The sequence below is a fragment of the Capra hircus genome, chromosome 2 (assembly GCF_001704415.2).
Source record: "Capra hircus breed San Clemente chromosome 2, ASM170441v1, whole genome shotgun sequence".
NCBI classification, from domain to species: Eukaryota; Metazoa; Chordata; class Mammalia; order Artiodactyla; family Bovidae; genus Capra; species Capra hircus.
The window spans coordinates 9282233-9303570 of NC_030809.1; the positions used below are offsets into that span (position 1 = coordinate 9282233).

Genomic DNA, 21338 nt, shown 5'->3' on the forward strand with positions numbered 1-21338 from the left:
TCCTTTCACAGACATTGAAGGCATGCAATGAAATAATACATGTAGAATGGTGCCTGACACACAGGAAAGCACTCAAACTGGTGATTGAGTATTATCTAAGCACTTTGCTCTCTCCAGCTCAGCAGGTGCTCTATCCCAACTCCCAAACCTGCCTCCTTTCCCCCCTGATCAGGGAGAAACTGCAGAAGCATGGGGTATGTATCCGGGTCCTGGGTGATCTGCATTTGTTGCCCTTGGATCTCCAGGAGCTGGTTGCACAGGCTGTGCAGACCACCAGGAACTACAACAAGTAAGTTTTCAGATTTTTCCCTTAGGGGCCTATATCAATCTTTGACTCCCTCTAACTTTAGGGAGACTTCCTGGGCCTTTCTTGGTCTGCATTTGGTACAAGAGGCAATAAGGACTTGGTTTTGGATGCTTAAAAGCGTCTTCCTTCAGCTGCAGGGCAGATGGAGATGTTTCTGCAGTACCTTGTTACATGTGTGTATGTTCACACGTGCAGTTTCTTATCTTCATCCTTCATGGGCCTTGCCCCCTCCTATATAATACATATATATATACACACACACATATTTAAGTATATAAATATATATATATATTTGTGCATGTATATATATATATGTGCACCTATTTACATACATATAATGTGTATATATATATACATATTTAAATATATATGTTTGTTTTTGTGTGTATTTTTTAATTGACAGAGGATGGCATAGGAATGTATCAGGCATTATCCCTGTCTCTGAAGACAGATCCCTCAAGAAATTCTCTTTCTGTCCCACTGCTTTAACCAATAGATGTGATGACCTGGGGAGGACATGCTGATGCAGTTGGGAGCAGAGTTTAATAATCCAAACTTCATTATGTGTGGCTTTACAATGTAATGTATATTTGGCAGTGGATTTGTTTCACATCAGATTTCCTTCCTGTTCTTCCCTACTTGTTCTAATAATCACAATGAATTCACATCCTCTGAAAGCTGGGTGCTAGCAGAAGGCAAGAAGATTAAGTGAATAATAAGGATCAGTTAGTATTTTTCTTATTACAAAACTAATTTGTTTTTTCCCAAGGAAAATAGGAAAACTCAAAAAAACGAATAATCTCAGCTTTCAGAGGTATCCATGGTTAACCTTTGATGTCTGTTCTACCACAGAGGGGGTGCTCTGTAATCGGGAACTCTGCTTCTTACTCCCTGTCCCTCTTGGTAAATTATTCTGCTCTTCCCTTCTTAGGTGTTTCCTGAACATCTGTTTTGCTTACACATCCCGTCATGAGATCAGCAATGCTGTAAGAGAGATGGCCTGGGGAGTGGAACAAGGCCTGCTGGATCCCAGGTACCCGCAGTTGTTCAGCATGGTGACTGATAGGGCAAGCAGGCATACACCGAACCATAAAAGCCCTCCTAAGTCATGTACGTGGGTCAGAAGTCACATAAGGAATGTATGTGGAAAGATTCAGGTGAGGGTGATTCCCCTCACTTAGAGTTTCAGGATGACTTTTTATAGCCTGCTTTAGAATTTCTCTGTGTTTGCCACCTACCAAGAAGTTCCAGAAAAATGGCATAGCAGGATAGCAACACTATGGCGTGCAATAACCATGATGCCCTCCTGGCCCTTTGGCAGAGTTTTTCTAGGAATGATTTTTTAGGAATGCGCTTTTGGGGGGTATTGTCCTTAGGCCTGTCATGCTACAGTTCATGCAAGATTCAGGTATTTTTCAAAAAGAAAGTTGTTCATCATTAACAACACGGTGGGATTTTTAGAGCTGGGAGAGACTTTGGAAGCCATCTGTCTACTCAGTCTCTGTTATGAGTGTAACCTTTGGTAATAATATTAGTAAACTAACAACAACAGTAGTAAAATAAAGTAGAAAAAGAAACAAACCCCAAGTAATATCCTTTGTATTTTATTGAATTAATATTCTTAAGTGTAAGAGATTTGAGTCTTTTCTCCATTTGATAGATGAGAAAACTGAGCTCACATTGAAGTGACTTTCCCAAGGTCATTCTGCTAACAAGTGCCAGAGCTGGGACTTCTGTCAACAACTGTCTTGATTACAGAGTTTTTTTCCTGACATATGGGGTCTTGGGACCCAGGAATTTTTCTTGGGACTCCCCTCTTGGATATAATTTTACTTTCCTGGGAAACTAAATTAAAAATGAAGAAGTTTCTCAATGAGAATGAAATTATATAAGAAGAAAAAGAGATAGTTTTTAAGGCTATTTTATGAATCCCTCTTCTCTCCAATAGCTGAATGATCTTTCTGTGCTACATAATTTATTCATTCAATCAATCATTCATTCATTAAACAGATATTTTTTAAGTGCCTACTAAAGGCCAGGCACATTGCTATATACAGAGGATATAGTGGTAAGAATAAAAAACATGTATTTCCTGTTTTCATGGAGCTCTGGCAAGGGAAGGAAACACTATCAAGATGATACAGGTCAGCATATAATTATATTGATGCTATGCGTGATAAAGGCATTGGTGTATGGTTTAATAAGAATTTATACTTCAGAGGAATGGACCTGGTATGGAAGGCTCTCCAAAGGAAATGAATGATAAGTGACCTCCCAAGGGGATGGGAGGATAAGTAATAGCTGGGGAAAGAGGCAGTCGTGTGAGGAGCTTATTAGTTGCACAAGTACTGTTGGGAATAATTCAAGTAGAGAGTACTTGGAAGGGAGCTTAAATTATGGTGGTGATGGTGGAATAGACCAGAGTGTATCAAGAGTAATGCAGCCGATCAAATTGAGAAGACTTGGTATTCTGACTCTGGGAAAAGGGTGTGTTATGGTTGACTCCAGGTGGGTGTTATGGCTGACTTTGACTTACGCAACAGAGGACAGTGGTGCCCTTCACTGTGCTGAGAACCCTGAGAGGATGCAGTTTGAGGAAGAAGGTCAGGAGTTTGGTCTAGGATATCCTGTAGTTGTTGAGCATAGATGTCAGGGCTACAGTAGAGATGAGGGGTAGGGACTGGGTTAACAGTGTGGTAACTGATGAAAGAGAGGGCCTAAGGAACCTAAGGAGATTCTAGAGTGAGAAGAAGAGAAGGCCTTGGATGGAGTTTTGAGAAAACTGGCTCGGTAGAGGAAAAGGAGCCTTAAGGGGAAACGAGAATGAACAACCAGAAAGGTTGAAACAAAAGGGCTGCCAGTATTATAGAAACCAAGTAAAGAAAGTGTTCATCAGCGCAGGTGGGGTAGAAGAAACAGTGTCAAACAATGTAGAAAGGTCAGCTAGTATGTGGATTGAAAATTAGCTATTAGTGGGAAAAATGAAGATACAGGTTAAGTTGGTAGCATGGGGCTGGTCAGGAAGATGAGCTATAAGTAGATGAGGGATATAGGAGTAGATGCAAGTTACCGGGAATTTTCTGATTCTTGGATGATTCTATAGTTGTTCATTGTATTCTTAGTGCTTTACAGTTAACATTTTATGCATTTACAAATATTTGTGCTAAAAAGAAAAGAAGCCATTTAGCAAGCAGATTTAATATGCCTTCATGCCTGGGACTAGAACTCTGATCTCGCCTCCTAGTGCAGTATGATTTATATTCCTCCCACATTGCATAGCCACTGACTTCCTGCTTTTTGCCTATCAAGTTTTCTCATATCCATTTTCTCTACCCTGCATGGTTTAGTAACTTGCCTGTGTGGGTTAGTCATGCAGACATGGCGTGGGCTGGGCAGGTTACTTGGGCAAGGAGGCTGTCTCTCAAACCACCAGTTCAGGAAGCTTGATGTTCAGCTCAGATTGGGCTGATCAGGGCCTGAGGCAGTGCTCTTTATGTTCTTCAGTTTTAGGCAAATCGATATTTATAACAGAGAGTCAGTGAGTTCACTACAGCCAGGCTCTACTCTTCTCATAACTGGAATTTTTCTGTTCTCTCATTACCACTATTCAGCTTCTCATTTTCCTTTCTTCCAGGGTATATATATTTTTTTCTAGCAGCCATATTAATAGATTGATTTTTGAGTCTCAAATTACAGAAGAAGGAATTAGGTTGAGCATAAATGATAGTGAATAAACTCTTTGAAGCAGGTCTTAACACTCTGCAGGCCTCTGTCTTCCCCTTAAAACAATAGTGTTAATAATAATTGCTAGTGTTTACTAAGCATTTTCTTTGCAGCCAGCACTTGATAAGTAATCCACGTATATACTTCATTTAATCCTTAGATAGATGCTTTGGAGTAAATACTGTTTTTGTAAATTGAACCTCGCTATGAGGTTAAATGGGGCTTCTTTGGTGGCTTAGTTGGTAAAGAATCTGCCTGCAGTGCAGGAGGCCTGGGTTCGAACCCTGGTTTGGGAAGATTCCCTGGAGAAGGGCGTGGCAACCCACTCCAGTATTCTTGCCTGATGAATTCCCATGGACGGAGGAGCCTGGCGGGCTACACAGTCCATGGGATTGCAAAGAGTCAGACATGACTGAGCGGCTAAGCACAGCACAGCATGGGGTTAAATAACCAAGTTCACATCGTTGACTAGGATTTCCAGCCTGGCTCCAGAGCCTGTGCTCTCTTTCACTGTGGTATACCGACTGCCTTATAGGAAGGTTGAAGTAAGCAATAATAAAGTATAAAAATAGAAATTAATATCTAATAGTTATCAGATCTTATGAGGCAGGCACGAAACTGAGTTTATCATGCCTAGTCTCGTCTGATTTTCATATAAGGTGGTGACTGTTATTTGTCCCGCTTTATAAGACCACTCATGTTGTTTAGTCACTAAGTTGTGTCCGACTCTTTGCGACCCCATGGACTGTACCCTGCCAGACTCCTCTGTCCATGGGATTTCCCAGGCAAGAATACTGGGGTCGGTTGCCATTCCCTTTTCCAGGAAATCTTCCCGACATAGGGATTGAACCCACATGTCCTGCGTCTCCTGTATTGGCATTCTTTACCACTGTGCCACCTGGGAAGCCCAGCTAAGGTTTAAAAAGATTAGTTGGGACTTCCTGGCAGTCCAGTGGCTACAACTGTGCTTCCACTGCAACGGGTGTGGGCTCAATCCCTGATGGGGGATTAAGATTTCACATGCCATGTGGCACAACCAAAAAATTAAAAAAAAAAAAGATTAGTTGCCCTGCCTAACCTAAAGTCACATGAGCTAAGTGGAACAGCCTGGACTCCACCTCAGTTGCATCTGCTTCCATAGCCTATGTTCTTCACCATCTTCTTTATAAACTGAATGCTAGAGAAATGTACTATGGTATTATCACAGGGCACATTTCTGAGTTTGTACCTTCTAGAAAAGGGTCTGTGTTCCAAGGTGGTACTGGGAACACAGTGACACGTTTCTTACTCTCCCTTACAGGCCATTCACTGTCTTGTTGATACTCACTGTTGCCAGGCATCCCTTCCCACAGCTGATGTCGTATCTCCATTATAGGTTTTTAATTAATTTTATTTTAGGTTGGCCATATCCTGAAATAAGTAGTTTGCTAGGGAGGAGCCATTATCTTGTGGAATATTTGTACCAATATCCTTCCAGAAGATGTTTTACTTTTTTTTGTGATCAGACATGCATAATGTAAATTTTACTGGGTTAACCATTTTTACTATAATTCAGTGGCATAAAGTATAGTCACAGTGTTGTGTAATCATCACAACTGTTTCCAGAAGTTTTCCATTATCCTAAATGGAAATACTTCTTTTAAAAAGAATACAACCTCCCCCCAATATATGCATACTTTTGTAAAAGTCAGAGGTAATCATTAGAGAAAATTTGCAAGCTATATAAAGATGAAACTTAGATCTCCCAGGATGGGACCCTCAGCAGCAACCCTGGTAGCACGTTTCTTTTTCTGGCCGTGCTGGCTCTTTGTTGCTGCGTGGGCTTTTCCCTAGTTGTGGTGTGTGGGCTTCCCATTGCAGCGGCTTCTCTCATAGTGGAGACGGAGCTCTCGGGCTTCACTAGTTACGGTTCCCGGGCTCTACAGCACAGGTCCAGCAGTTAGAGTGCACAAGTTGTAGCACACCAGCTTAGGTGCTCTGAGACGTGTGGAATCTTCTCGATCCAGTGATCGAACCTGGGTCTCCTGCACTGGTAGGCAGATTCCCTGCCCCTGAGCCACCAGGGAAGCTGCTTGGTAAAGTTTTGATTTGAAGTATTTCCTTCTGAGTCTTCTTGTGTGCTTATGTATGTGTGTGTGTGTAACTACTGTGTTGATCTTTTCAGGTAAGCTGTGACAATGTCTGTTACTTGTGTTTGAGTTCTAGGTTGTTTGAAAAGGTACACAGTCAAATACGTTTTAGACGTATTTATATTTGGAAAACCAGTGTATATTTATTTCTGAGATCTGTTTTCAGTGGGTCATTGATTGATTTATCTGAACAAGTCTTCCTCTGTCCTGGCAAAGTCCTCTGCTAGAAGAACAGGGTAAGGGCTTGCCCTCAAGCAGTTCACAGTCTGGTGTGTGCACACTAATACGTAATCCATGGTGCCATGTACCACAGAAATGGCTGTGATGTGCAAGGCACAGAGCTGATGCTGACAGAAGTGGTGATCAGCTATGGTTGGGAGTTCAGCCAGAGTCATCTTTTAAAAACACTAATCCAATAATGACATAAATATTTTTAACAGAAGAAATTACCCTGTGAACAGCTTACAACCTTAATCATGCTTTGTTTGCTTAATGTTGTAATGTGAGCACTCTTCCATGTCCCATGTTTTTAATAATTCTTCCCTTTATTTATTTGTTTATTTATTTTTGGCCGTAACAGGTCTTAGCTGCAGCATGTGGGATCTTTCCCGGTGGTACACAGGTTCAGTAGTTGTGGCTCACGAGCTCAGTAACCTTGAGGCATGTGGGACCTTAGTTCCCTGACCAGGGATTGAACCCTCATCCCCTATATTGGAAGGTGGATTCTTAACCACTGGACCATCAGGGAAGTCTCCTTAATAATTCTTCATATCATAATTTTTAATGGCTACAGAATATATCTTGCTTTAATTTACTTAATCATTTTGCTCTTGGTTCTATAAGCTATTTCTAATTTATCATTATTACAAATATGGCTACAATGAAATCTATGGCCTTAATTCTTATGTGCATTTTGGATTGTTTCCTCAGGATCTGGGTCTGGATGTGTCTGTTTCACCTTATTTTTGCCAAGATTTTTATTTAACGTAAACTATTCTAATTTTATAGGTAAAAATTGGTATTTTACTTTTCTTTCATGGAAATTATTTCTTAAGATTTTTCATGTGGCCAGCTAATACCATATAGTCGGTAGATTTTTCTTGGCCAAAGCACAGATATTCTGTTTTCATTTTGTCACTTCTGTCTGTACCTCCTTAGATTTCTCTTCTTTTTGAAAATAATTCTGCCCACTGCATGCAGTAGACAGAACAAACTTTTTGCAGACACATTTGAAATTCAGAGGGCTTATGCGGGGATCCCAAGTCCCCCAGCATGGTGGTAGGTCTGGAAATAATCTTTATTCTTACGTATGTAGCATTTTATAGTTCCTAAGGTACACTCAAATCTGTATTTCACTTGAGTTGACCTTCACAGTAACCTGTAAGTAAACAGTACAAATGTGCCTATTTCAAAAACAAAGAGAGCTGAAAAATTGTTGATTGTACAGATTTTGCCTTTTTTTTTTTTTTAATTTTGGCCATACCACACAACGTGCAGAATATCAGTTCCCCAACCAGGGATTGAACCCTGCCCACAGCAGTAAAAGGGCTGAATCCTAACCACTAGACCACCAGGGGGGCTTCCCTGATAGCTCAGTTGGTAAAGAATCCGCTTGCAATGCAGGAGACCTCGGTTCGATTCCTGGGTTGGGAAGATCTGCTGGAGAAGGGATAGGCTACCCACTCCAGTATTCTTGGGCTTTCCTTGTGGCTCAGTTGGTAAAGAATCCTCCTGCAATGTGGGAGACCTGGGTTCGATCTCTGGTTCAGAAGATCCCCTGGAGAAGGGAAAGGCTACCCACTCCAGTATTCTGGCCTAGAGAATTCCATGGACTGTATAGTCCATGAAGTGAAGTGAAGTGAAGCCGCTCAGTCGTATCTGACTCTTTGCGACCCCATAGACTGTAGCCTGCCAGTCTCCTCTGTCCATGGGATTTTCCAGGCAATAGTACTAGAGTGGATTGCCATTTCCTTCTCCAGGGGATCTTCCCAACCCAGGGCTCGAACCCGGGTCTCCCGCATTGTAGACAGACACTGTACCGTCTGAGCCACCAGGGAAGTCCGTCAGACACAACTGAGCGACTTTCACTTTCAGACCACCAGGGAGTTCCCATGTTTCAAATTCTTGATGAGAGGATTAAAATTATGCTGTCAAGACAAGACTCGGGGACTTCCCTGGTGGTCCAGTGGTTAAGAATCCACCTGCCGATGCAGGGGACACAGGTTTGATCCCTGGTCAAGGAAGATCCCACATGCCCTGGGGCAGCTAAGCCCCCATGTCGAAACCACTGAGCCTCCGTGCCTCAGCTACTGAAGCCCACATGCCTAGAGCCCATCCTCGGCAACACCAGAAGCCACTGCAGCGAGACGCCTGCACACCACAACTAGAGAGTGGCCCCCGCTTGCCACAACTAGAGAAAGCCCATGAGTAGCAATGAAGACCCAGCACAGCCAGAAATAAATAAGTATTTTTTAAACAGGACAAGACTCGGATTATCAGGGAAATCTGAACCAGAACCCTTCCTATTGCCTAGACATAAGTGGATATTATTTCTCATATGATGGTATAGAAAATAGAGCTGTGGTTTGTAAAATGATGACTGAGAGATGGACTTACACAAAGACACACAACTAGTAAGTGTAAATCCTTGTTCTGAACACTCAGCCCAGATAGCTCTGCTTTTTTTTTTTTTTTTTTAATAATTTTTATTTATCTGTTTTTGGCTCTTGGTTGCTGCACAGGCTTACCTCTAGTTTTGGAGAGCGGGGGCTGCTCACTGTGGTGGCTTTTCTTGTGGAGCAGGGGCTTAGAGCACAGGCTCAGTAGTCGAGGCACATGGGCTTCGTTGCTCCACGGCATGTGGGATCTTCCCAGATCAGGGATCGAACCCGTGTCTCCTGCATTGGCAGCCAGATTCTTTACCCCTGGGCCACTAGGGAAGCCTTTCTGCTTTTTTTGACTACACTCCCAGAAGAATGTTCCCACCAAGAAATTTTGTCTTCTAACCTCTTCCCGAGATGCAACTCTTACCACTTGGAGATTCTAAATTCTGCCTCTTGGTGCTTGGTAGGATAGGTAAACAGCATTCCTAGAACCACCAGATACCAGTCTTGCAAATACCCTTTTTCATTGGACAGAAAAGTTTACCTTAAGATAAGTACTCCCAGTCCCCATTCTTCCTTCATTCCATCTCCTTTCTGAGTGTCTGTCTGCTGGGAAAAGTAGCTCTTATCAAATATAAGAGGGCCGATCATTTTGCTGTTTTTCATATCCTATGTGGATTTTTTGCAGTGTTTCGCTGTCCATATGACTTAAATTTAAAGTTTTTATCTATAATAAATTCAAACAATAGCCAAAGTATATAAAGTAAAAAGAGATAGTCTTTTCTTCTTATCCAACCTTCCAGAGGTAATCACCGTTAATAGTATGGTGTATGCCTTTTTAGATTTTGTTTGCATGTATCTATGTTTATATGTATTCACAGGGGTGAGTGTTTCTGTGTGTGTGTATGTGTTTTCCACACTATTTTTTTCTGAAACTTCCTTTTTTTCATTTAATGTTATGTCTTAGACATCTTTCCAAATCAGTACACTTAGGTTTATCTTTATTAAAAACAGTGGTATAGTATTTAATCAAATTGCAAGGTCCTAGGGTATATGCATTTTATTATTATTACTTTTAAATTTATTATTTATTCAGTTCAGTTGCTCAATCGTGTCTGACACATGCGACCCCATGAATTATAGCACGCCAGGCCTCCCTGTCCATCACCAACTCCCAGAGTTCACTCAAACTCATGTCCATTGAGGCGGTGATGCCATCCAGCCATCTCATCCTCTGTCGTCCCCTTCTCCTCCTGCCCCCAATCCCTCCCAGCATCAGAGTCTTTTCTAATGAGTCAGCTCATCGCATGAGGTGGCCAAAATACTGGAGTTTCAGCTATAGCATCATTCCTTCCAAAGAACACCCAGGACCGATCTTCTTTAGAATGGACTGGTTGGATCTCCTTGCAGTCCAAGGGACTCTCAAGAGTCTTCTCCAACGCCACAGTTCAAAAGCATCAATTCTTTGGTGCTCAGCTTTCTTCACAGTCCAACTCTCACATCCATACATGACCACTGGAAAAACCATAGCCTTGACTAGATGGACCTTTGTTGGCAAAGTAATGTCTTTGCTTTTGAATATGCTGTCTAGGTTGGTCATAACTTGCCTTCCAAGGAGCAAGCGTCTTTTCTTTTCATGGCTGCAGTCACCATCTGCAGTGATTTTGGAGCCTGAAAAAATGAAGTCTGCCACTGTTTCCCCATCTATTTCCCATGAAGTGATGGGACCAAATGCCATGATCTTCGTTTTCTGATTGTTGAGCTTTAAGCCAACTTTTTCACTCTCCTCTTTCATTTTCATCAAGAGGCTTTTGAGTTCCTCTTCACTTTCTGCCATAAGGGTGGTGTCATCTGCATATCTGAGGTTATTGATATTTCTCCCGGCAATCTTGATTCCAGCTTGTGTTTCTTCCAGCCCAGTGTTTCTCATGATGTACTCTGCATATAAGTTAAATAAGCAGGGTGACAATATACAGCCTTGACGTACTCCTTTTCCTATTTGGAACCAGTCTGTTGTTCCATGTCCAGATCTAACTCTTGCTTCCTGACTTGGATATAGGTTTCTCAAGAGGCAGGTTAGGGGGTCTGGTATTCCCATCTGTTTCAGATTGGTGCAAAAGTAAAAAAAAAATTGCAGTTTTGTGTTGTTGAACTTTGCTGTTTGATATTGGAATATATTCTCAAATAAATATGGTTATGTTATACATCATTTTAATGCACATTTCTAGCTTTATGTTTTTTTGCTAATGACATTACTTGCTGTTTATATTTATTTTCGACTATAGAAATGATGTTAGACAAAAAGCAAAGTCAAGCAGTTTTTTTATTTGCGTTCAAAATGGGTCGTAAAGTAGCGGAGACAACTGGCAACGTCCACAATGCATTTGGCCCAGGAAGTGCTAACAAATGTATAGTGCAATAGTGGTGCAAAAAGTTTCACAAAGGAGACAAGAGCCTTGAAGACGAGGTGCTTAGTGGCGGCCACTGGAAGTTGACAACGACCAGTTAAGAACAATCATCGAAGGTGATCCTCTTAAAACTACACAAGAAGTTGCTAAAGAACCCAGCATCAGCCATTCTATGGTAATTCAACATTTGAAGCAAGTTGGAAAGGTGAAAAAGCTTGATAAGTGGGTGCCTCATGTACTGACTGAAAATCAAAAAAATTATTGTTTTGAAGTGTCATCTTCTCTTAATTCTGCCCAGCCACAACAAGCCATTTCTCAATCGGATTGTGACATGCAACGAAGAATGATTTTATATGACAGCCGGTGACAGCCAGCTCAGTGATTGGACCAAGCAGCGGTAGAGCACTTCCCAAAGGCAGACCTGCGCCAGAGAAAGGTCCTGGGCACTGCTCGATGGTGTCTGGCCCACTACAGCTTTCTGAGTCCCAGCGAGACCGTTACCTCTGAGAAGCACGCTCAGCAAATTGATGGGACGCACCGATGACTGTAACTCCTGCAACCAGCGCTGGTCCACAGAAAGAGACCATTTCTTCTCCACAGCCACGCCCGACCACATATCACACAACCAATGCTTCAGAAGTTGAACGACTTGGGCTACAAAGTTTTGCCTCATCCGCCATATTCACCTCACCTCTCACCAACCAATTGCTACTTGTTCAAGCATCTCAACAACTTTTTGCAGGGAAAATGCTTCCACAACTAGCAGGAGACAGAAAATGCTTTCCAAGAAATTTGTCGTATCCTGAAGCACGGATTTTTATGCTACAGGAATAAACAAACAAACTTATTTCTCATTGGCAAAAATATGTTGACTGTGATGGTTCCTATTTTGATTAATAAAAATGTGTTTGATCCTAGTTATAATGATTAAAATTCACGGTCCAAAACTGCAATTACTTTTGTTCCAACCTAACATTTGGCTATGCTGGGTCTTAGGTGTGGCATGTGGGGTCTTTGGTCTTTGCTGTGGCATGAGGGATCTTTAGTTTTCGGCATGTAGCATCTAGTTCCCTGACCAGGGATTAAACCCGAGCCCCCTGGGTTGAGAGCACGGAGTCTTAGTCACTGGACCACCCTGGAAGTCCCTGGTGTATGCATTTTTAAAGAAAAGATGTTTTACATGAAGGACAACACAGGCTCTGATGGGTATCTATTTTAGGCCTGCAACTAAATTACTTTGGGCGAAATTTTCATCTGCTCTGAGCTTCACTTTCCTTATCTATAAAGTAAGGATAGAAATATGTAGTTGTGAAAATTAAAATCATTCATTAATTTATCAAGCATTTATTGAGGGCCTTTTGTGTGCCAGGTAGAAGTACTGTATTTGATGGTGTTCTACAAACTGGGAAGCTTTATGTAAGGAAGTTCATCATGAGAGTAATTCAAGAAGAGATATGTGCTCATCTTTGTCTCTTCCCCACTCACCTTAGCGATGTCTCTGAGTCTCTGCTCGACAAGTGCCTCTATACCAACCACTCTCCTCACCCTGACATCTTGATACGGACTTCTGGGGAAGTGAGGCTCAGCGACTTCCTCCTCTGGCAGGTAGGTCATTGCCAACCACTATTCTGTTTGTGTCAGAACTGGAAACTGTGATTGCATCCACAGAGCAGATTGGAGGGGAAGCTAAAATCCAGAGTGCTGTCTCCAGGCTGTGCCTGGCAACATTTGTTATCCCTTCCTCAGCCTCCCCTGGCTTTGTGAGTCTGTGTGGTTCTTGCTGTCTGGAATGCCCAGAGGAAAAATCAAAGCCATCCTGCTGTAGTGGAAGCTTTCCTTGTGCCTCTGTTCAAGGAACTGGACTTCTGCCTTATGCCCTGAGCACAAGCTCCTGCCTTGGTAACCTGCCATGTAACCTGCACCTCTAGGCTAGAACCTTGCCTTGAATTTACTGATTTCTCTCTTTCAGAATAAAGGGCTGCATTTACACAAGCACAGTCCACAAGGAATATAAACTATATGCAGACTCTTTCTTTGGGGCCTGCCATTGCCTCTTAGCTCAGTTATCCCAGTGTAGGTAGTTGTCTGAAAGCTCATATTCAAATAAGTTTGTCCTTGTTTGAGAATCTCCATCATCTGTTCCCTTGGCCCCTGGGTAGCACTTGGCTGGAGGAAATTTTGTTCGAGAGGCTGGAGGGAGAGACATGAGTTGGAAACAGTTCACATGGTAAATTCCAGAAATTTTAATGGCCTGTAGTCTCAAAAGCAAACTAACAAGATTCAGCTACTGAAGATACTTTTAGTCTTTGGCTATACTGAAGAAGTGCAGCGTGCAGCTTACGGTCTTATGGCCCACTAAGTGAAGGATGATGGTCTGGAAAATAGTTTATTCTCTTGTGGGGGAAAAAAATGAGTTCCTCCTTGGTGCTGGGAATATGGCCGAGACCAAGTTAGAAATAATCCCTACTGTCTTAAAACTTATAGTTTGTTAGCAAGGACAAACTGAACAAGTCATTACAACCTTCAGAGCAGATAAGAGGCAGCTATCATCTAGCCTTCCAGTATGTGAAAAATGTCACTTTGGAAAAGAATGTTGTTCCAGAGAGAAGACCTGAGACCTTGGTAGGAGTTCCAGGGAAGGTGACACTGGTTTAGCTTAATGAGCTCTTTGACAGCTAACATATCCCCCTTTAGGCACTGAATTCCTTTCCACCAAAGGTATCAACAGTGACTGTCAAGAATGTTCCAAAATCAGTAATGACTGTTAAAAGTTCACTCAGCTCTGTGCTTTGTGTATGTTATCTTGTTAAATTTTTACAGTACCTTATAATACAAGATACTCTTATATACCCAGAGAAGTTAAGTAACTTGCCTCAGGTCAAGTCTGGCCCCAGAGCCCATGCTCTTAACCACTGTACCATACTCTGCTACTTAAAAATAACAATGGCAGCTACCATTTATTCATTGCTAACTTTTATCAGACACTATGTCTCTCAGATGACCTCTGAGGGCCAAGAGCCAATAACATAATCCAGATGTTATTTCATAGTCCTAAAATTGGCTCTTAGAAAACTCCTGGTGGAAATGTTGATCTCGCCTCGCTTTAGTTCCGCCTTGCTACAGGCAGGTGATCTTACTACCTCAGATGACCCTTCCCCCATCAGTGAGTGAATCCGGGCTGGCAACAGCAGCTGCAGCTCAGGATGCCTGGGCCACCTCATCTCTGGACGTGATCAGCCTGCTCCTTCTTTGGAAGCTGACCAGGGATATGTTCCAGTGACACGTTACTAAACCAAACTCTCTTCCTTCCCCACCTTTCCCAGACCTCCCACTCCTGCCTGGTGTTCCAGCCTGTTCTGTGGCCAGAATACACGTTTTGGAACCTCTGTGAGGCCATCCTGCAGTTCCAGATGAACCATAGCATGCTTCAGGTAAGAGTTCAGGGCTGGCCTGACTGATGGGATGGAAGAAAATGTTAGCATCAATTGACCCCCATGACTGCATATGTCAGGCACTTGCTAATGGCATGTTAACGATAATGATGAGCAGCTACCGCTTACCGAGTATTTACTGTGTCAGGCACTGTGAACACTGTATATGACTCTCATTTAATGTTCCCAAGAACCCAACGAGCTAGGTATTACTAGCCCCACTTGTGCAAATGAGTACATCAAAATTATTTAGTTAAGGACACAGAACCAATAAAAGACCGAACTGAGATTCAAGTTACAAGTCTTTAATCTCTTCACTGTGGAAACTCAGGAAAGCCTTCTCCAAGAGATTGGCCATTTGCACTGAAGGAATTAGCCTAACAAAAGATTGTAGAAGTGGAACTATGCGACATCCAAGACTCTTCCAGAGGGATTAAAAACAAAATAGCAATATCTTCCCATTGCGTAAAGCTGTGTTCTGCCAGGACTTGAAGTTCTGCTTTCAGTTTTGATTACTAGATCTTGAAACAGGTTTCATTAGGAGGGAGATTCACCTATATCTGATTAGGACTGTTCATCATAATGACGATGTGTATGGTGGTGGCAGCTAACTTATTGAGGGTCTGCTAAGGCACTTTGGTGTTTTCATCTGTTTTCTTATTTAACCCTTCCAACAATCAAGCAGCTTTGGTGTCCTCATTGTTCAGATATGGAAACAGAGGGATACAGTAACTGTCTCAAAGTCACAGAATTTTAATCCCAAAGCTGGAGATGCTTCTTGAGTCTGGAGAGATAATGGCCAGGAGGAAATAAAGATATAAGTCAGGGCTTCTAAGTCCCCCTGGCATCGGCGACTCCTTGGAGAAACTGATGAAAGCCACAGACCATCCCCCTAGAAAAACTGCAAAGGTCACCCTAACACATGGCATTTTGCATAGAATTGCACGAATCACTGAAGCACATAAACTACTTCTGGAGGTTCACATAACTCGTGAAATCTCTCCATGAATCCCAAGTCCAGAACTCCTGGAATAAGTCACTGAGATTGTGTGCTTGATCATTTAGTCTGAGAATATGAGGAAACTGAAAGAGGAAGTTGAGTTCAACTGAAAGGAAAAACAGCAAAGTCTCAATTATCCACTGTCAGTGAGGAGTGAATATGTTTTTCCACATGACCAAATCTCCCTTTAAGAACTAAACCTTCTTTATCTCTTTTTGATAGATAACTTTCTGAAACATGTCTTGTGTGTAATTCATTGACACCTACTGTGTATTAGGCACTTGCTAATAATTATGATGATCAGAATAATCACATTCTACTGATGCTGATAGTGATAGTAGCGACTCCCATCGTGAAGCACTTCATTGTGCAGGATGGCCTTGAAAGATGGGATTCTTTCTCTAAGCTAGATGGTCTGCAAATACTTGACTTTGGGATTTCTTGTGTATGGTCAGTGGATAATTTTGACCGCATTCCTTCTTCCCTTCTCTTCCTGTTTTCAGTTTTAAATGAGCTACAGGTAAGAAAACCAGTCAACCAAGCTTGTTAGAATTATGTCTGTAAAGAAAGAGTAAACTGGCCTTTCATGAAGCCCAGAGGATCTTGGTGCACAAGCTTTTGCGTATGGCTATTCTTGTCTCTGGGCTTCCCTGGTGCTCAGACGGTAAAGAATCTACCTGCAACGTGGGAGACCTGCGTTCAGTCCCTGGGTTGGGAAGATCCCTGGAGAAGGGAAGGGCTGCCCACTCCAGTATTCTGGCCTGGAGAATTCCATGGACAGAGGAGCCTGGCGGGCTACAGTCCGTGGGGTAACAAAGAATCAAACACGACTGGCTTTCACTTTCACATTATTGTCTCTAATTAGGAAGCTCAGAAGTCTTTCAGTAATTCAGATTTCTCAGATACTTTCCCACATGGCTATCAGAGGAATTACCTCAAGTTTCACTCATTCTGTTCAGTTCAATCCAGTTCAGTCGCTCAGTTGTGTCCGACTCTTTGCGACCCCATGAACCACAGCATGCCAGGCCTCCCTGTCCATCACCAACTCCTGGAGTTTACTCAGACTCATGTCCATTGAGTCGGTGATGCCATCCAGCCATCTCATCCTCTGTTGTCCCCTTCTTCTCGCACCTTCAACCTTTCCCAGCATCAGGGTCTTTTCAGATGAGTCAGCTCTTCGCATCAGATGGCTAAAGTAAATGTCTCATTCTATAAATGTCTATTACTGAGTACCTGGTCTGAGTCAGGCACTACATTAGTATTCCACACAAGAGATTTAAGCAGTTAATTGGCCAGACAAGATCCCTACCTTCATGGAGATTATATTTTTACTTGAAGAGACAGATAATAAGTAAACAAATATATGCAATAAGGCAGTGGAGAAACAGTTTTGTCCTAGAAAGGAATGAAGCAAGCAAGAGGTACTGAGTGGAGCAGTCAAGGAAGGTCTTGATAAGCCGTGATATTAAAGATGAGAAGTAGCCAGACATGTAAAAATCTAAGGGAGAAGAATTATTCTCTGTAGAGGGAGCAAGAAGTGGAAGGATGCTACAGTTATATAGTTTAGGTCTCAGAAGAACGAAGAGGCCAGCATGCACGAAGAAGGGTGTGAGATGAAGCTGGGTAGGAGTCAGGCCTCTGATCATTCACAGCCTTGTAGGCTATGGTGACACATCTGAAGACTTCCGCTGAGAGGGAATGGCAGGATCTAATTTACATTTTGTATAAGTCACTCAAGATTTTCACAGGACAGGAGTCAGAGACCAAATTCCTACAGTTGTCCAGGTGGGAGGATGTGGCCTCGAGGTGGGGTGGCGGCTGCAGAGAAGGGGAGGTCTAAGTGGACTGAGATGGAGGAAAAGCAAACATTAAAACAGAAACAAATGAAACTAAGTTGATAATGCAACCTTCAGAGACAGGGATTAATCCAAGTTACCTGAACATAGTTCTCTGATTATACATCTTCAGCGGTATATATTGTAAGAATAATACAAACTGGAAAGCAAGCTTAAAACATTACTTAAGAGGCTTATCAGTGGTAATGTTAATAATGCAATTCTGAAATTCTTTCATGCCTCTTGTAGGAGAAAACCAATGAGCATGAATATTAATATTACTAGGAAGCAAAACATTTAGGTTTTGGCCTGAGCAGTTGGGTGGATGGTTCTGCTGTTTTCTAGAATGGGGTGGAACATGTTTAAGGACAACCGTTAAGAGTTTCATTTGGTACCTAAGAATCATAATTCCAGACATTTATTGAGTTCTTACCACATGCCAGGCATCCTTTTACTTGATTCTACGTAGTTCTATAAGGTATATATTACTCTTAATTGCCTCCATTTTTTGAGAGAGGAGACCAAAGTAATAACAGATATTGACTGTCCTGAACTGTTTCTCAGCAGACCCCATGGGAGTTTTGGCCAGATTTCCTCTGCCCAGGAGCATTCATACTGTTTCTAGAAATCTTAGCACCTCAGCAGAAGCACCAGCAGTATAGTCCAGACTGGACAACATCCTGGCCAGGATGCTGTCAGAAGAGAGCTGATCTTTCTGATATCTCCCTTGTATGTGTTCTGTATCTGCACCAGACTGGACTGTTCAGTTCCTTGTTCTCATCCTCTTTGGTTTTCTGCCTCCACATCTGTGTTCTTACCCCATCTCCCAAATTCTTATTGTTCAGTTTGAGCTTCTCTGTCTCTAAGCCCAGCAGTATGTCCTGATGCCCTGCAGGAAGCCAGGATAGGGAGCTGGGTTCTTGACTAGCTCACTGGGATGAGGGCAGTTGCTGGATGCTAATGGAAGCAGGGACTCAGCTACAAACGGTTGGAGGCTAGATCTTGATATCTGAAGGGATCATGAAAGTTTCCAGGTGGTCACCCTTCATCTTCGAGAATGGGGGCTAGCAAAGGGAAGCAATCTTGACGATGACACAGTAGGACAGAGAAAATCAGGGAGGGGAAGGGGTGGGCAGCAGTACAGGCCACTGATCCTGTTACAAGCTGCATGGGTGGTAGGTCCCAGGGGGCCTTTCCTCAGAGATGAGGAGTAACAGTGTGGTCCACCTGACCTGTAATGATGCAGAGGGAGAAGGCACAGGTTCCCACTAAACTTCCTTTGATGCATCTGTCAGAGGTTAAACACTAGGCTGCATCAATCAACGATTTTATTGCTAGTACTCTAAAGGTAGTCACTGTCTTCTCCTCAAGAGAAGTTAGAAAACTTCAGCTGTTATCTCAGACATTCCTGACTTTGAATCATGGTGCTGCCTACTGGCTATGTGACTGACTAGGCAATTACTTAACCCTTCAGAGAATCACTTTTCTCATCTGTAAAATGAGAGAAGTAATGATAATACCTGCCTCACAAGTTTGTGATCAGCCTTCCGTGAACTAATACACCAAACTGATACACCAAACTAATACACCAGAACTGAGTGCAGTGCTGGAACAGAGTTCATTTTCAGAGACTGGTGGTCAGTATAGTTCACCATGTGTGTCTCTGGGCTCTTCATTAGACTTCATCTGTCTCCAGAAAAGCCACAGACACTTAGCACCCTGCTCATCCTGTCTCAAGGACAATTCCCTTGGCACAGAGACTCTGGGTGCTCGTCAGAATATCATGTTTCCAGCAGGGGGTGCTGTCTCAGCCCTCCGAAATGCATCCCCCTTGCTACCGACCTGGGGAGATAGGGACTCAGGAGAGGACTTGTTATTAGCTGGTGAATGTTTTGAAGCCCAAGACCTGTATCCTCTTTCTATGCCCTAGTGAGGTCAGTGGACCTGAGGATTTACATACTGTGGAGGGGCCATTACATCTGGTTCCCTGATTCTGCTGAGGACAGAACAAGAGCAGAGTCTTAATGCCCAGGAGAGGTTTATATTGATAGTTTAGAGCTCCATGAAGACCTTACACCACAGAAGGTCTGCATAAGAAGTATCTACGGTAATTATGAATGCCCTCCCCCAGTTGCGCCTTATACAGGGAGAGTAGACAGTATGGTCAGGGAGAGAGAAATAGACCATTAGGACTTCCATTAGCCTAGATTTCCAGAGGCTGAGTACCTGAGAAGAACTTAGAACACCTTTGAGGCGGGGTGGCAGGTCCAGACCATCTGGTTGCACAGAGGCATCCAGATGCAGGCCACTGGTTCCCCACTCCACCTACAGCTTATCCAGGGGCACGCAACACGCGTCCTGTAGGTCTTTCGAGAAGTCACCTTAGTGGGAACCAAGGAAACTCTAACTCACTGTGTGACTTAGGCCAAGTCCCTCCCTAGCTGGGTGTCATTATCTGTACAGGAGAAGTATAGAGCCGATGGGCTTTCCGCTCTCCCCTGACTCTGTCATCCTAACAGTGAATTGCTGATTCCTGGCAAATTAGGGGCCAGACTCTGCCCGACTGCCACCTCCCTGCTCAGCACTCAGGCTCGGGCTGCCATTTGGAAAAAGCCAGAGCAATTTTAACCAGCTCCGCGTCTCCTGCCTCTGTGGCTGGCTGCCCTCGTCCTTTCCGTTTGGCTAGAACTTTGCCTACCTAGTCACAAGCAGTGGTGACAGAAGAAGAGCTACCTGTTAATAGCCAGGCACCAGATTGGGCATTCATTATCTCCTTTTTCTTCAAACCACCCAATGAGATGGATGTTATCATCCTCATTTTGCAGATGAAGAAATAGGCTCAGTGAGGTGAGGACATTCTTTGAACAGAAACTTCTCAAACCCCAATGTTCCAGGCAGACTCACTAGCCTAATCACCCTCTCTGATTTCATGAGTCTGCCCATTATTCCCCTGCCTAATATTCTCCTCCCCCATACACTTTACCTTTATCTGACTTTTCCCCATTGGTTAAATGGAGAAGGCAGTGGCACCCCACTCCAGTTCTCTTGCCTGGAAAATCCCATGGACGGAGGACCCTGGTAGGCTGCAGTCCATGGGGTCACTAAGAGTTGGACACAACTGAGCGACTTCACTTTCACTTTTCACTTTCATGCATTGGAGAAGGAAATGGCAACCCACTCCAGTGTTCTTGCCTGGAGAATCCCAGGGACGGGGGAGCCTGGTGGGCTGCCGCCTCTGGGGTTGCACAGGGTCGGACATGACTGAAGCGACTTAGCAGCAGCAGCACTGGTTAAAGCTCATCTGGATCTGCCTGCCCATGAGATTCCACTGCCCCTTGACCTTCATCAGTCAGTTTCTTTCCTCTGAATTAGTCAGCCCTTTCCCTTACCTTCCTGATGACCCTTACCACATTCCACCAGTACTGTGGCATTTGGGTATATCTCTGTGTTCTCAGCCTGTGAGCACATGGATTGTGGTGACTATATCCTGTGCATTTCTGAACCCCCAAAAAGGTCCCACATATGGGACCCAGGGTCCCCCCTGACCAAGGCCAGGAAGAAGCCCTTCTAGCGTGATGGAGACACTTAAGTAGCAACTTCTCAAACTTGTTTAGCCTTCATAGCACCACACGTGAGTTTGCTATCATAGCAGAAGAGTGCCCTTGAATGCCTTGGATCATTTAAGAGCCTAGAGGGGGTATTTTCTAGATTTTCTCATTTCTCATCTTTGTGGTGGTGGTGGGGTTTTAGTTGCTGAGTCATGTCTGAATCTTTTGCGACCCCATGGACTATAGCCCTCCAGATTCCTCTGTCCATGGGATTTCCAAGGCAAGAATAGTGGAGTGGGTTGCCATTTCCTCCTCCAGGAGATCTTCCCAACCCAGGGATTGAACCCACATCTT

General features: G+C 43.3%; 1 protein-coding gene across 4 annotated transcripts in view; it reads left to right on the top strand.

Moving 5' to 3' along the window:
* DHDDS (dehydrodolichyl diphosphate synthase subunit) overlaps positions 1-21338 on the top strand; it is a 38092-nt gene that overhangs the window by 10619 nt on the left and 6135 nt on the right. For 3 of the 4 annotated variants that reach the window (XM_005676812.3, XM_018056403.1, XM_018056411.1), the window contains exons 5-8: positions 173-289; positions 1239-1340; positions 12661-12775; positions 14494-14601. In XM_005676812.3, the coding sequence (XP_005676869.2) occupies positions 173-289; positions 1239-1340; positions 12661-12775; positions 14494-14601 (442 nt within the window). The remainder of the gene's footprint in view (positions 1-172; positions 290-1238; positions 1341-12660; positions 12776-14493; positions 14602-21338) is intronic. The other variant, XM_013974097.2, reaches the window with a different exon arrangement.